The sequence below is a fragment of the Parasteatoda tepidariorum genome, chromosome 1 (genome assembly GCF_043381705.1).
Source record: "Parasteatoda tepidariorum isolate YZ-2023 chromosome 1, CAS_Ptep_4.0, whole genome shotgun sequence".
Lineage (NCBI taxonomy): Eukaryota > Metazoa > Arthropoda > Arachnida > Araneae > Theridiidae > Parasteatoda > Parasteatoda tepidariorum.
This window is the reverse complement of record NC_092204.1, coordinates 82,036,205-82,048,670: the sequence shown is the minus strand read 5'-3', so window position 1 is coordinate 82,048,670 and position 12,466 is coordinate 82,036,205. Positions and strand designations below refer to the sequence as shown.

The window sequence follows — 12,466 nt, the reverse complement described above, 5'->3', positions numbered from 1 at the left end:
TTTGATAATTGTGAGTACTGTGTTTTTGAGTTGATTTGTGAGAACTCTAAAGCTGATTCGACAGTTCTCGTTTACTTTTATTCTTTTATATTTTAGTTTTAATCCTAAACAATTACATAATATTATTATAGAAAATAAATAAAACGTTGAAACAATTGCTAAACTTTTTTTGAAAAAAAAAAACAACTGTTCAATAAAAACTCTGCTTAAAAGAGTTAAAACATCAAAATTCTTCAAATTATGCAAATCTCAAAGGCGTAGGCGGTGGTAAATACAATACGATATACTAACATTTCCGTTCTCTAATGCAACTATTCTTATTATGCAACTATTTCCACTGTAGGCGACTAAGAATTTTCGTGACTAAAAAATAAAAGAAAAATTAAAAATATATATATATATATATATAATTTATAATATTGTTATATATAGTATTTATATACTGAATTTATAATATTTAAAGTTATTATTAACATATAGAGATTATAATATTGTTAACATTCGGTTCAGTATAGCTAAGGGTCTTGTCTATATGTTAGACTTGACCACAATTTGAAATTTTTAATTAGTTATTTTCGTTTTAAGGTTTTTATTGAACCAACCAAATAAATTTTAATTGTATAACAATTAAAAAAAAAAGTACAACCATAACTATATTTATGGTGCTTACCTGTTAGCTGGGTACCAGAATCATGAAGTACGAAACCTTACAGGATGATCATTTGTATATAGTTCTTATTTAGTAAGAATTTCGTTTCTCTTGTCTGTAGGCATATTGTATAGTCCATTTTAGCATCATAATAAGCAGTTTTTGTTGTCTGGTAACCAACTATTGGTTATTAGACAGCATTTTATGTAAGTTACACAGTATGTGTTACCTTGGTAACTATAAAATAACACTCAACCTCTTCGTTTTTGCTTCTATCAAAATAACTTAGTATAGTTTCATCTTCTATTTCTTGTGCTTGTGACATTTCTGGGCTAGAGTGTTCAAAAGTAAGAAACCAATAAATTAATTTATGCCTGGAAATATATTTACTCTTCAATCTATACACTAGATGGCAGTAGAACCAGACTATTTGTAATATATTTAGAGATAGTTTATTTTAAACTAGATTTCAGCACTTTTCAAACATGTAAGCTAGAAAATTAAAAATGAATACATATATTGTACTTGTTCATACACTTAAGTTTTATCTAATTTTCTTGAATAACAAAACACTTTTATGACCTTTTTCTTCATAATTAAACAACCATCAAGGGTTATAGCAAATATAATTGGCTTAGTTACCAGACATGAACCTGTAATTAAAATGTAATAAATTTTTTTTTCAGCATGCACCTGTTTCTTTACCACTTATTGGACATTTCGGTTCTGAAAAAGTTATTTACATTTCTGGAAAAGTTGATAATGATCCATCACGGCAAGTATATTTTTTATGATTCAGAGATTGTTTGAAATAGTGTGTCAAAGCAAATGTGCAATTAAGTTATACATGTAAATATTTTTTCATATTTCTTTCAAGAGTTTTTAAAATCTGTGGACAGTCTTAATCTGTTTAAAATTTACTTTTTCTTTTGTTCATTAATAAGTATGACATAGTATGAAAGCTATTTTTGAAAACAAATTTTTCTAGTTTTATCTCTTTCTAGTTCAATCCCTATCTGCTGTTATTTCTTTAAAGGTTGAAATTTTTAAAAATTTTTTTATTAAAAACTATTGCTCAAGCTTGAAATTTTTTTTTCTTGTAAAATTTTTGAAATATGATAATCTAGGTTACTTTGATAATCTAGGTTAGATAACTTAATTGAACTTTTTTGAAATCCAATTTGAATTTTTATGCACCTTCATAACACAATATCTTATACACAGATTTGCCATAAATTTACAATGTGGTGAGAGCCCAGATGATGATATTGCCATGCACATTAACCCAAGGTGGGATGATTTCGAAGGTTCTGTGTTGGTTTTCAACTCTAGAGAAGCCGATGCATGGGGTGAAGAATTAAGAAAACCAAACCCAATAGTTTCTGGAGAGGAAGTTGACATATACATCATTGGATGTTCTGAAGGATTTAGTATTCTAGTCAATGGTGAAGTTGTTGAAGAGATTGAACATCGCATGGACATAAGTAGAATTACACACATCAGCCTTGATGGTTCAATCATGCTCTACAGAGTGCTGGCTAATTAATCTAAAACTGTACGAATGAGCTTAACATATGAAGCAGCTACATAAGAATCTCAGCTTCTAAATATGTCTTCTGGTCTATAGGGGCAGGGAATGAAAAAAAAAAAGCCCTTAAAAGGCAGCACATAACATAGACTTTAAATTGATGTCTTTAAAGATTTTTCTCTATTTTCATAATATTTGCTTGTTTCGAATTTTCTTGTTAAAAATTATGATAGAGCTTAAAAAGTTAGTTGAATTGAAAGATCTACGGCTATTTTCTTCAAAGTAAACCATAAAAACTAATGTAGATTTTTAGTATAGAAATGGTTCAACATATTTTCTATTGGTTGTAGCTGATTTGTAGTATTATTTTGTGGTATGCACAAAGTTTAGAATTTTAAATTATGCCTAATTAAAAGCTATTTTCATCTAAAATTGTAAATTTACCTACAGTTCTGCTCTATGTTTCATTGACATTTTAGAAAGTGCTTTTTCATCTTTTTATTGTCACACTGTTAATGGGTTTGGATATAGAGGTTTTTGTTGTGATTTATATGGCATTTTTGTCACCTGCAAGGTGCAATCTGAATTTTGAGGTGCATTATTTGTGTTTTTCTATATTATATTTTTCTTTAACATAGGAATACCTGACATTTTCTGTCTGATTTGATTTTGTTAATTTGTAATAAATTTATGACTGGATTATGTATTTTCTTTTTTGATTCTTTTTAATGTCTTAAAAATTTTGAAGGCAAGATTATTATGGCAACATCAATGATGTTGGGTTCTTGAGGCATTACTAAACCGCACAACCTTACACAAGGTTCTTCATCTGATTTCTATACAAATAGGGAACTTGTCATTTCTAGACCACAATTACAATTACCAAGTGGGCATTCAGTCTTTAAAATGTTAAGATGCTCTAAAAATTTCAATAAATTTTTTTTGTTTCATTGTGAAAAAATTTGATAAATAGTCTTATTGTTCAACTGCATTTTTTAACATAACTTATCAAATTAATGTGTTTATATTTAGCATTAAAAAAAACCTAGGAGCATCTGCTAGTTTTTGAAGTAAAAGTCACTATTATAATTAAAATAAAATTAATGTTAACATAATGTTTCTTCAATTAGTTTGTAGAACTAAATCCCTTAATGCACACACTTTTGAAGGAAAAAAATAACTTTTTTTTTTATAAAACACATTTTTAAACTTTTTGTCTAAAATAAAAATATGCAAAGCTCAGTGCAGCAACATAAAATAAGACTTTGCTCGTATTATCTAGAGTGTGCACAATTCGGCCTGCTAAGCATGCTTGAATTATCTAGAATATGCATAGTTTGGCCAATACCTTCTAGAGGAGAGAAGGTCTCAGCATGTGTTACCACAAACAAGAAATTTGATCCTTTAGTAGACCAAATGTGATGGAATCTTTTGTATATCCCCCACTGTGCAGCCTAGTAGCCCAAACGTAGTGTCATCTTTCTTATTATCCTCCACTGCGCAGTTTATGTTCGTTACATCGTACTACCAAATTGATCTATGCTGAGGCCTCTCTTCTAGGTGTTTGTTTTGCACGCTCAAATTAACTCTAACACATATGTTAGGGGTTGATGAACATATAAATATAGCATTTTGGTATGACAAACATTTAAATTTTGCAATTAGTTTTAACGTAAACAATAAATATACCCTTCAAACAGAAAAAAGAATTCTATTCTCTTCATGTCAACCAATGGAATTACATGAGCACAATTTCTTGCTTTAAATTACAAATTAATATTCCTAAATTTGTGTAATTTTATTCATTAATATATGCTCTATTGAACCTAGTAATCAATTAAAATTGCTAATACAGTAGAACTTAGATTAACCAACAACTTCGGAACCAGGGATATTGTTGGTAAATTAAAATTTTACATAATCTGGACCTTTTTAAATTCAATGTTTTGACCTATAAATATTTGTGTTTTATTTTTCTATCATAAATCAGGAAAAATCTTTTTCTGTTTAATTCTCCTTTATCAGCCATATTTTGGATTCATCCTCACAACAGTTGTAATAACTATGAAACATTTATCAGAAGCTTTTTATCTATCAAAAAGAGTGACAGAAAAATCTTGTTTTTACTGCATTTTTAAAGTACTTTCACATTTAAAAATGAAAGCGTAATAATGAAGTTCAATAAAACATACACGAATGAAATGGAAAAAAAATTCCAAAATAGTTAATTAGTTATTTCATAGTTCTCAGTTAACGTGAATGAAGTACAATATTTATCTGAAATTTAAAAATAAAATTTGCATTAGTTTCATATTTAACTGATATTTTGCCAGGAAAAGTTAAATAAAATTTCTGGAATTCAGTGAATTTTTCATGTTTTTATTAATTAACTATAAAAAATTAAAACTAATATGTAACAAGTATACAAATATGCAAAGGCAATTTTGTTGAAAAACCATGAATAGAATTACAATAGAAGGAAAAGTTTCCTATGAAAGTGACTAAATTCCTTACAGGTAATATTGCACTTATGAAGCTTAGCAGGCAAATAATGTCAAATAAGCTAAAAAACAGTTCATCTATATACATATTTACAATAAGATTCTCAAATTCATGTTATAAAATGCATAGGCAAAACATAAACGTATTTCATGTCTGAAATAAAACACAAATTGTGAGTAAAGCTGCACATTAAATCACATTAATGCAATGAATGAACGAATGAATAAATGAACAGGATGAAAATCCACTTATTTCTGGTGCGATTATTTAGAGTAACTGTTATTAAGTTCTGAAAGAAAGGGGTGAATTTGATGTTTTGCATAGATTGGACGACCAAATAGGTCTTGTAGTATGTTTCAGAAGAAATCCAACTGATGATGGAGCTCCTTGGAGACACCTTTCTTTAAGTACTTAGTCCATGACTGAAGGAATTGATAGTATCACAACAGTTACGATAACATCAATGACTTGAATTATTTTGAGAGCGAGTTAAGCCTTGGTCAGCAATTACTTTGTGAACTGTAAATTTAAAAAAAAAAAGAAGATTAGGTTATCTGAATATTTTAAAAATTTGTACACATCGCCTAAATAAAACTTAAGACACTGCAGCAAAAGAAAAAAAAGTTAACTACAACATATTTTTGTTAAAAATAAGAGAGAATCGAAGCAAATACATAGATGCGCTTTACTTTACATTGTAAGGTTATATAAACAGACTCCTGAATTTCAAACACATTCAAAAAATTTTCATGCCATAAGTAGTATAGTAAAAATAGCTTTTAGATACATGTTTTAAGCTTAATATTGTGTAAAGTATATATACATCCAAAGGATAAATAGAGAGATAAATCCTGATAAAAAGAGCTAACTTATAATTATATAGCATGTGCTTACCTTGTATTAATTTCTGATGGATACAAAACAGGAGACTGAAGAGCTGAAAACAATTATAAACATTAAACAAAATATTAAAAAGAAAAAAATTCAGATACGCACCAAGACATAATGGCAAAAAATGATGCACTAAATTATTTAACAGTTTTACTTAACTCTTTTGTTTGATGTAAGTTAATATAGAAACATAAAACTTTAATGGTATCATTTAATTAAAAATACAACACTATCGTTTACTAGCATTGTTTGCATTAGATGGTATAAAAAAGCAACAATAAATTAGGTTTTAAAAACAAATTTGTAGCTACCACCTTCAAAGTAAGATGTACTTATTAATTATTCGTAGACGTGATGTTCTGTAATCATTGCTTCTTAATATTACATTTTTGAATCTGTGCCAAAAATGAAGTTAAAAAACTGATATTCAAGCAAAGAAAAGGAAAAATGAGAATTGAAATCTAATGAAACAAAACTCAGGAAGATGAGACTAAAAAAGATCAAAGCCTGTTTCATTACCAAAATAAACAAGTAATGATTTAATGGGGATTTTTAAAAAATTTTCAAGTTTCATCAGAGAATGAAACTGGTTTTGTAATTCTTAATCCAGCTTTCTGCATTAGTGCTTTCCCAGATTTTGACTGCAATTCCATTTCTTAACTTAAATATAAATTATAGACCCTAAGGAAAATACATTTTGGACCTAAAGAAAATACTTTCAAAGATTAATTATATTAAGGGTAATGATTACAAAAATTTAGACTAAATACAGTTGGTTTCCTAAAGCTATATTAATTAAAGAGTGAATTTTTAATCTGAAAACTAAGTATTTTAATTTGGCACAAGAAAAATGCAGCCTGGCTGAAAGTGCTGAAATGTAAAAAATTTCTAATGAAATTTTTTACATTTTTAATGAATTGGTACCATTTTCACTATCAATAAACATTATATACACTACTTTTAAATATGTAGCTTATTTTTTAATTTCAATTAGCACTTAATACCAAAATTATTTGAGCATCAATTGCAATGGCGTCAAAAATGGTATAATGATTACTAACTTTTCCTGAATTAGAACCATTTCTCAATTAATATTGTTTATAAGACATTAACTTATTCTTTAATTACAATTAATGCCTATTACCAAAATTAATTCAGCATCATTGGCATCAAAAATGGCATTGCAAGTTTTTATGTTTCTCTTAAATGAATTGCACCACTGCTTCATTAGTTCTGTTTTACAGTAAAAAGTTTTTTTTTTTAAATTTTAATTAAGTGTCTATTACCAAAATTAATTATTGAGCATCATGGGCATCAAAAATGGTGTGCCAATATCTTACTTTTCGCCAAAACAAATTAGTACAATTTCTCTATTTCTTTTGTTTTATAGTACATAGCTTATTGTTTTTGCTTAAATTAGTTATAAATATCAAAATTAATTATGAATCATTGGTATAAATAATATTTTGGTGATTTTTTAGGCCAAATCAATACCATTTCTCCATTAAATTGGTTTTAGTACAGTAACTTTATTTTAAATTTCAATTAGTATCTAAGAACAAAATTAATTAAGCAACATTTGCATTAAAAGTGGTATGGCAATTTTTTACTTGTCGCCTAGATGATTTAGTACTATTTCTTTATTAATTTTGAACTCTTGTAAATAGGTTTTTTTTTTTTTATTTCAAGTAATTCCTATTTATTACCAAAATTAATCAAGCATCATTGGTGTCAATAACTCTAGGGCGATTTTTTAAGTTTCTCCTAAACCATCTAGTACAGTTTTTCAATTAATTTAACTTTTTAGTACAAATTTTTTATTTCAATTGCCATTGATTTTAAATTATTTAAATTTATAGAAACAAATTTTAAATGTATAACTATAAACAAAATCAACACTAGGATAGCTTTAGGAAATGCTAATTTGGTAACATAGCCTATACTACCAAGTTCATGATCATCAAGAATGTGCATTTAACTCCTGAGAGATATAAGCTAACATACATCACTGGTGTTATCTTAAAAAATAAAAATACAGAATCGTAAACAATCTAATTTTTTTCAATGGCAACTTATAAGCCAAAAAAAAAAAATCAATTTTTTAAATGTCTCTCCCAAATGATCTAATTGAAATTTTTGAACAATATTTAGGATTGTGGGTAACCCCTTTTACCCACTATTGAATTTCAGGAAACTAGCACAAATGGTTCTGGAGTTATGCACAAAACAGACTCTTCATTTTTTTTTCTTCATCCCTAACTTAAAAATAATATAGTATTCATAGACAATTTTAAAATATTAACATTAAATGAAAATTGATGATTACTGGCAAAATGAGGGAATATGAAGTTTAATTACAGAAAAGTAAATACCAAGCACATAATGGTTTTAAAATGATAATTTTAAACTTACATTTTACATAATCCATTTGCATATTAATCGCATAACTTATTTTTTCTTTCCATTCTTGCGCAGTATCTACACTGTGACCTTGTACAATAAATGCTTCATCTTTAGGAGAATCTTTTAACTTTAAAACAAATTTATTGGAATCTTTGCAATCATCCAACAATAGTTTATCCATCTGAAAAGCAAGAAATTTAAATATATTTTATATGAATTGTACATAGTTAAATAACAGTATTTAGTTAATTTTAGTAATCATAATAAACCAAAATAAATTGTCTGTTAACTATAATATATGTCAAAACCTGAAGTTTTGATATTTTGCTACCTTTATTTAGACAAATTTAACTTTAAATTTATTGCAATCTTTGCTATCATCAAAATAAAATAAATGAACACATGTGAAAATTAAAACAAACTATCAATATTTTAGTTTAAATTTTGTTTCCCAGAATAAATACATCAAATTTAAGCAAATTTATACAATTTTTATAAATAATATCGTAGATGAAGTTTACAAGTAGAATTTTGCCCGGTACATGTTGCACAATATAAATTGCATAAACTTTATTTTATGCAATTTATATTGTGCAACCTAACCTTACTACAACTTTCACTGGTGTGTCTTATTAATTTGATGGTTATAAATCTGTGGTAACAAAATTTAACACTCAGCAGTAATTTCCAACAGGACCAAGATTACTTTGTGAAATTATTACTTACTAGCACAATTAATATTACATTTAAGTAGTTCCTCTATCAATAATTTGAAATTTATTTTATCTATCCTTCAAACTTTGATTTACTTAATATTTTTCGTTTTCAAGCAAAGGAAAACAAAATTTTTAGTAAAAATACAATATCAGTCCACAGGCAGCACAAATTAATATGACAGGCCACATGCAGCCAGCGAGTCGGGCAGGCAAGGCATAAAATAAATACCATTTATTTATATATTAAGATTGGAGATTTCCAATTTAGGTATTTAAAGTATTTCAATTAAATATTATGCAAAAATTTTCTTTTGGCACTGAGGTATTACTTTTTTCTTTTCATAATCTGCCTTTCATTTTGAACTAAACAAGATTCTAGTAAACTTTCTAAATTTATTAATGTAACAAATGCAGAAAAGAATAAAGCAAAACAGAATAAGAAAAATATGTTCTCAAAAATCTCGCTTCTATAGCATACTGAAAATCAATTAAATATAATACATGTAAATATAAATGTTAGTCTAAATTGTTTAAAGCTAAAATATACTTACATGTAAAGAATTTTTATATACATAAACAGGACTAGAATGCTGATTTTTTGGAGCAACAATCTCACTAAAAAGAATGATTTGTTCAAATAAGAACACCTGACGATCCTTGAGTTTATTTGCATGTTCACCAACTTTTAACTGACCTTGAAAAAGAAGTTGCCCTTGGTGAGCAAAATTCACCTAAAAAGTTAAATAATTAATTAATAATCATTTATAAAAATCTTACCAATATTAATTTATAATACATTTCACCAAAAGTTACAATGATCATATGTCGAAGCACATTTTCAAAGAAAAATAATTTGATGATAAAGATAAAAAGTAAAATTAAAATCAGTTAAATTTAACTGCAAGAAATTATATACAATAAATGACTTTGTAACAGTGTCATGCTAGCAAACTATAAAGGTTGCATAGACTACGAAATGAAAAAAAGGAATCACTTTAATCTAAAAAGGGTTACGAACGGAAGATGTCTGGTATTCTACCTCATTGAAAAGTAATTAGAAATAAATAAATGATGTTCAAATGAAATGGAATTTATTAGTTGATAATTAAAAAAACATTAAATATTATAAATTAAATTTTGAAATAAATTAAAATGAAATATATAATTTTACTTTTAAACAAAAGTAGTTTTTAGGGGTTTAAAAAAGAAATTACTTAAAAATTTGTAAGTATTAGAAAATTATTAGGGTCACATGCCTCCTTCTCCAAAGTTAACTTTTGTGAAAGAAAAAAAGCATTGACAAATTAATACATATAGAAAATCATAAATTATGATCTTTTAAAGATATATGCCACAATTGAATTAAAGAATATGAAGTAACTATAAAATAATAAAAAAATACAGTTATAATAATTTAGAAAATATTTTCTACATGTTAAGTTGTTAAATTTTTAATCTACAGAAATAATATTCAAATTTCATCATGAAATTTGTACACAGTTCCTAAAACAGTTAATTAACAAAATACAGATAAAAAATAGACGCTTTTATTGACCAAAAAGTTTGGACCTTAATGCCTTAGTGTATTTAGATCAAAATAATTTATTTCCAAACAAAAGCCATTGGGGGAAAATTTAAAACTAACTTGATATCCTTGTAATCTGTTCAGATTTAAAGTATCATTTGAAGATTTATAAATTAAGTGGATAGTATGGACGGCTTTTTCAAGTTGTTGAATTTCTTCTTCCACATCCGCCATCTGAGTATATTTCAATATGTCCTAAAAGTAACAAATAAACATCTTAGGGAAACAAATCGACTTTCATTTCTCAGTTAATTAATTACATATTTGGTAATAGTAAAATTAATTTAACAGAAAGTGTATGCCTATCTTAAAGAATCAACATTTGAAAAGTGCAACTAATTTCTTTAAAATTTTATAACTAAGTTATAGTTTTGACTTTGCAAGATTTAAAATAAAATATGATTAAAACTCTGACATTTTGTAAAATGCTAGTGTGTATACCATATCTTTAATGATAATTCGTAAAAATAAGTTTATAATTGGAGAGCTAAATACTTAAAGTATTTTTCTTTAGAAAAACAAATTATTTTTTTTTAAATGTAATTTTGTGCCTGGGCCAATAAAATCTGTGCACAACGTTGATAAATGATACATTAAAAATAAGGCATGAGGTAGTGCAATTCATGTAACTTCTAAATCAGTAGCACTTCTAAGTGCCAACTACAAAAAAAAAAATAGTACTTTCAAATATAAATAAACTAAAATAACTAAAGGAAATTTCAACAATTTCTAAAAAATATTGTGAAAAAAGATTCTTTTTACAACAGTTAGTAGTTTTCTTATGAACCAGATAACAACAATAAATAAAAAAAGTAAAAAATTCTTCAATAGAGTGTGCTAGGGGAGACAAGGAAGTTAAGGCTCCATAATTTTATGAAAAACGGCATGACTATAGCAATGTGGTCAGCATTAGGTAGGAATTGCCTTACTTCTTAGACAAGCTGTTATCTATCAATCTGAAGCTGGGTGAGCTAAAAGCTGCAACTAAGAAATGAACCCAGTCACAATGACATCGATTTTTTAACAACTAAACCATTGTTGCTCATTGGTAAAAGTTAAAATAATAATATACGAGCATTTTTAAATTTTAAATAATAATTGCATAAATAATGGAGAAAATAATTGATATATTTTTGTACCTTTAAAAGAAGTTTATATTCCAATATCCTTTGAACAGGTCGAGCCAACAAATCATGAATTTGATGTTCAATATTACATTTTCTTCTGACCTCCTAAATAAAATAAAAAGTTAAAGCTAAAACAAACTGAATTCTTTAAAATTACTAAAAAAAAAAATAAATAAACACTTACTTCAAAATATGAATTTAAAAATTGTGCTACAATTTCTTCTGATCTAGGTTTATTTTGGCAATAAAGAATATACATGTGAAGCTTTCTTTCAGATTTTTTGAAGAGAGGTCCTATCCCACGAGGATTTTCTAAGGTACTTTGAAGTTTAGGAAAGAAAGTGCTGGAAAATAACGATGAAATATTAGAATATCAATCTGACTTTTTGGTGTATCCCCAGTGTTCTCCCGAAGCAATTTTTGAAGGGTGGCCCTTTTATCCCAATAAATGTGCCCTCTTTGCTCTTTATGTAAAAATAAAGTAAGTTAGTGCCCTTTCAAAACTCAGAGTGCCCTTTTCAGAGAGAAGCACCCCAACCTTTTTTATTCCTAGGGAGAATTCTGAAGATCTGACAATTTGTAATATATATATATATATAAAATAAAAAGTGATAAACTTCATTTACATTTAAAATACTAATCACTTAACTGCTGATACTATAAAAAAAGTGAAAGAAAAGAAGTAGTATAAAATTACAACTTTAAAAACAAAGAGAGCAATAAGGTATTGAATTTAGAAAATATCATAATGTAAAAAAAAAAAAAAAAAACAGTTTTTGAAAATAAAAAAGTGCAGTTATTATTTCACACTATCTATGGAAACGAAAAGTAAAAGGTTATTAAACAAATAAACACTCCCACAACAGTCGGTTATATGCCAAGAATGTCATGGAATTTAAGGCCACAATTTTGAGACCAATGGCATGGTAGTGAAGTGGCCAGCAGTAAGCATCAGCCACTTTTACTTGCCAGCTAAGCTGGTACTCGTCAATCTGAAGCTCAACTCTTTAAAGACCCAAGCAGAAGAAAATTTACCACTGTAAACATCCTTAGTTTTTCATAGCA

At 26.9% G+C, this 12,466-nt stretch overlaps 2 protein-coding genes across 4 annotated transcripts in view; one reads left to right on the top strand and one right to left on the bottom strand.

Annotated features, from left to right (window-relative positions):
* Window positions 1-2,876, top strand: part of LOC107438351 (32 kDa beta-galactoside-binding lectin) — a 36,707-nt gene extending 33,831 nt beyond the window's left edge. The window contains exons 8-9 of the mRNA XM_016050631.3: window positions 1,336-1,424; window positions 1,874-2,876. Coding sequence (XP_015906117.1) covers window positions 1,336-1,424; window positions 1,874-2,195 — 411 coding nt within the window. The 3' untranslated portion in view covers window positions 2,196-2,876. The remainder of the gene's footprint in view (window positions 1-1,335; window positions 1,425-1,873) is intronic.
* Window positions 2,877-4,535: 1,659 nt separating this feature from the next.
* The window catches only part of LOC107438352 (trio Rho guanine nucleotide exchange factor), a 68,005-nt gene continuing 60,074 nt past the window's right edge, over window positions 4,536-12,466 (bottom strand). For all 3 annotated transcript variants that reach the window (XM_043043598.2, XM_016050632.4, XM_016050633.4), the window contains 7 exons: window positions 11,586-11,745; window positions 11,414-11,506; window positions 10,335-10,469; window positions 9,241-9,420; window positions 7,983-8,154; window positions 5,574-5,616; window positions 4,536-5,198 (listed from right to left, as the gene is read on the bottom strand). In XM_043043598.2, coding sequence (XP_042899532.1) covers window positions 5,180-5,198; window positions 5,574-5,616; window positions 7,983-8,154; window positions 9,241-9,420; window positions 10,335-10,469; window positions 11,414-11,506; window positions 11,586-11,745 — 802 coding nt within the window. In that variant the 3' untranslated portion in view covers window positions 4,536-5,179. The remainder of the gene's footprint in view (window positions 5,199-5,573; window positions 5,617-7,982; window positions 8,155-9,240; window positions 9,421-10,334; window positions 10,470-11,413; window positions 11,507-11,585; window positions 11,746-12,466) is intronic.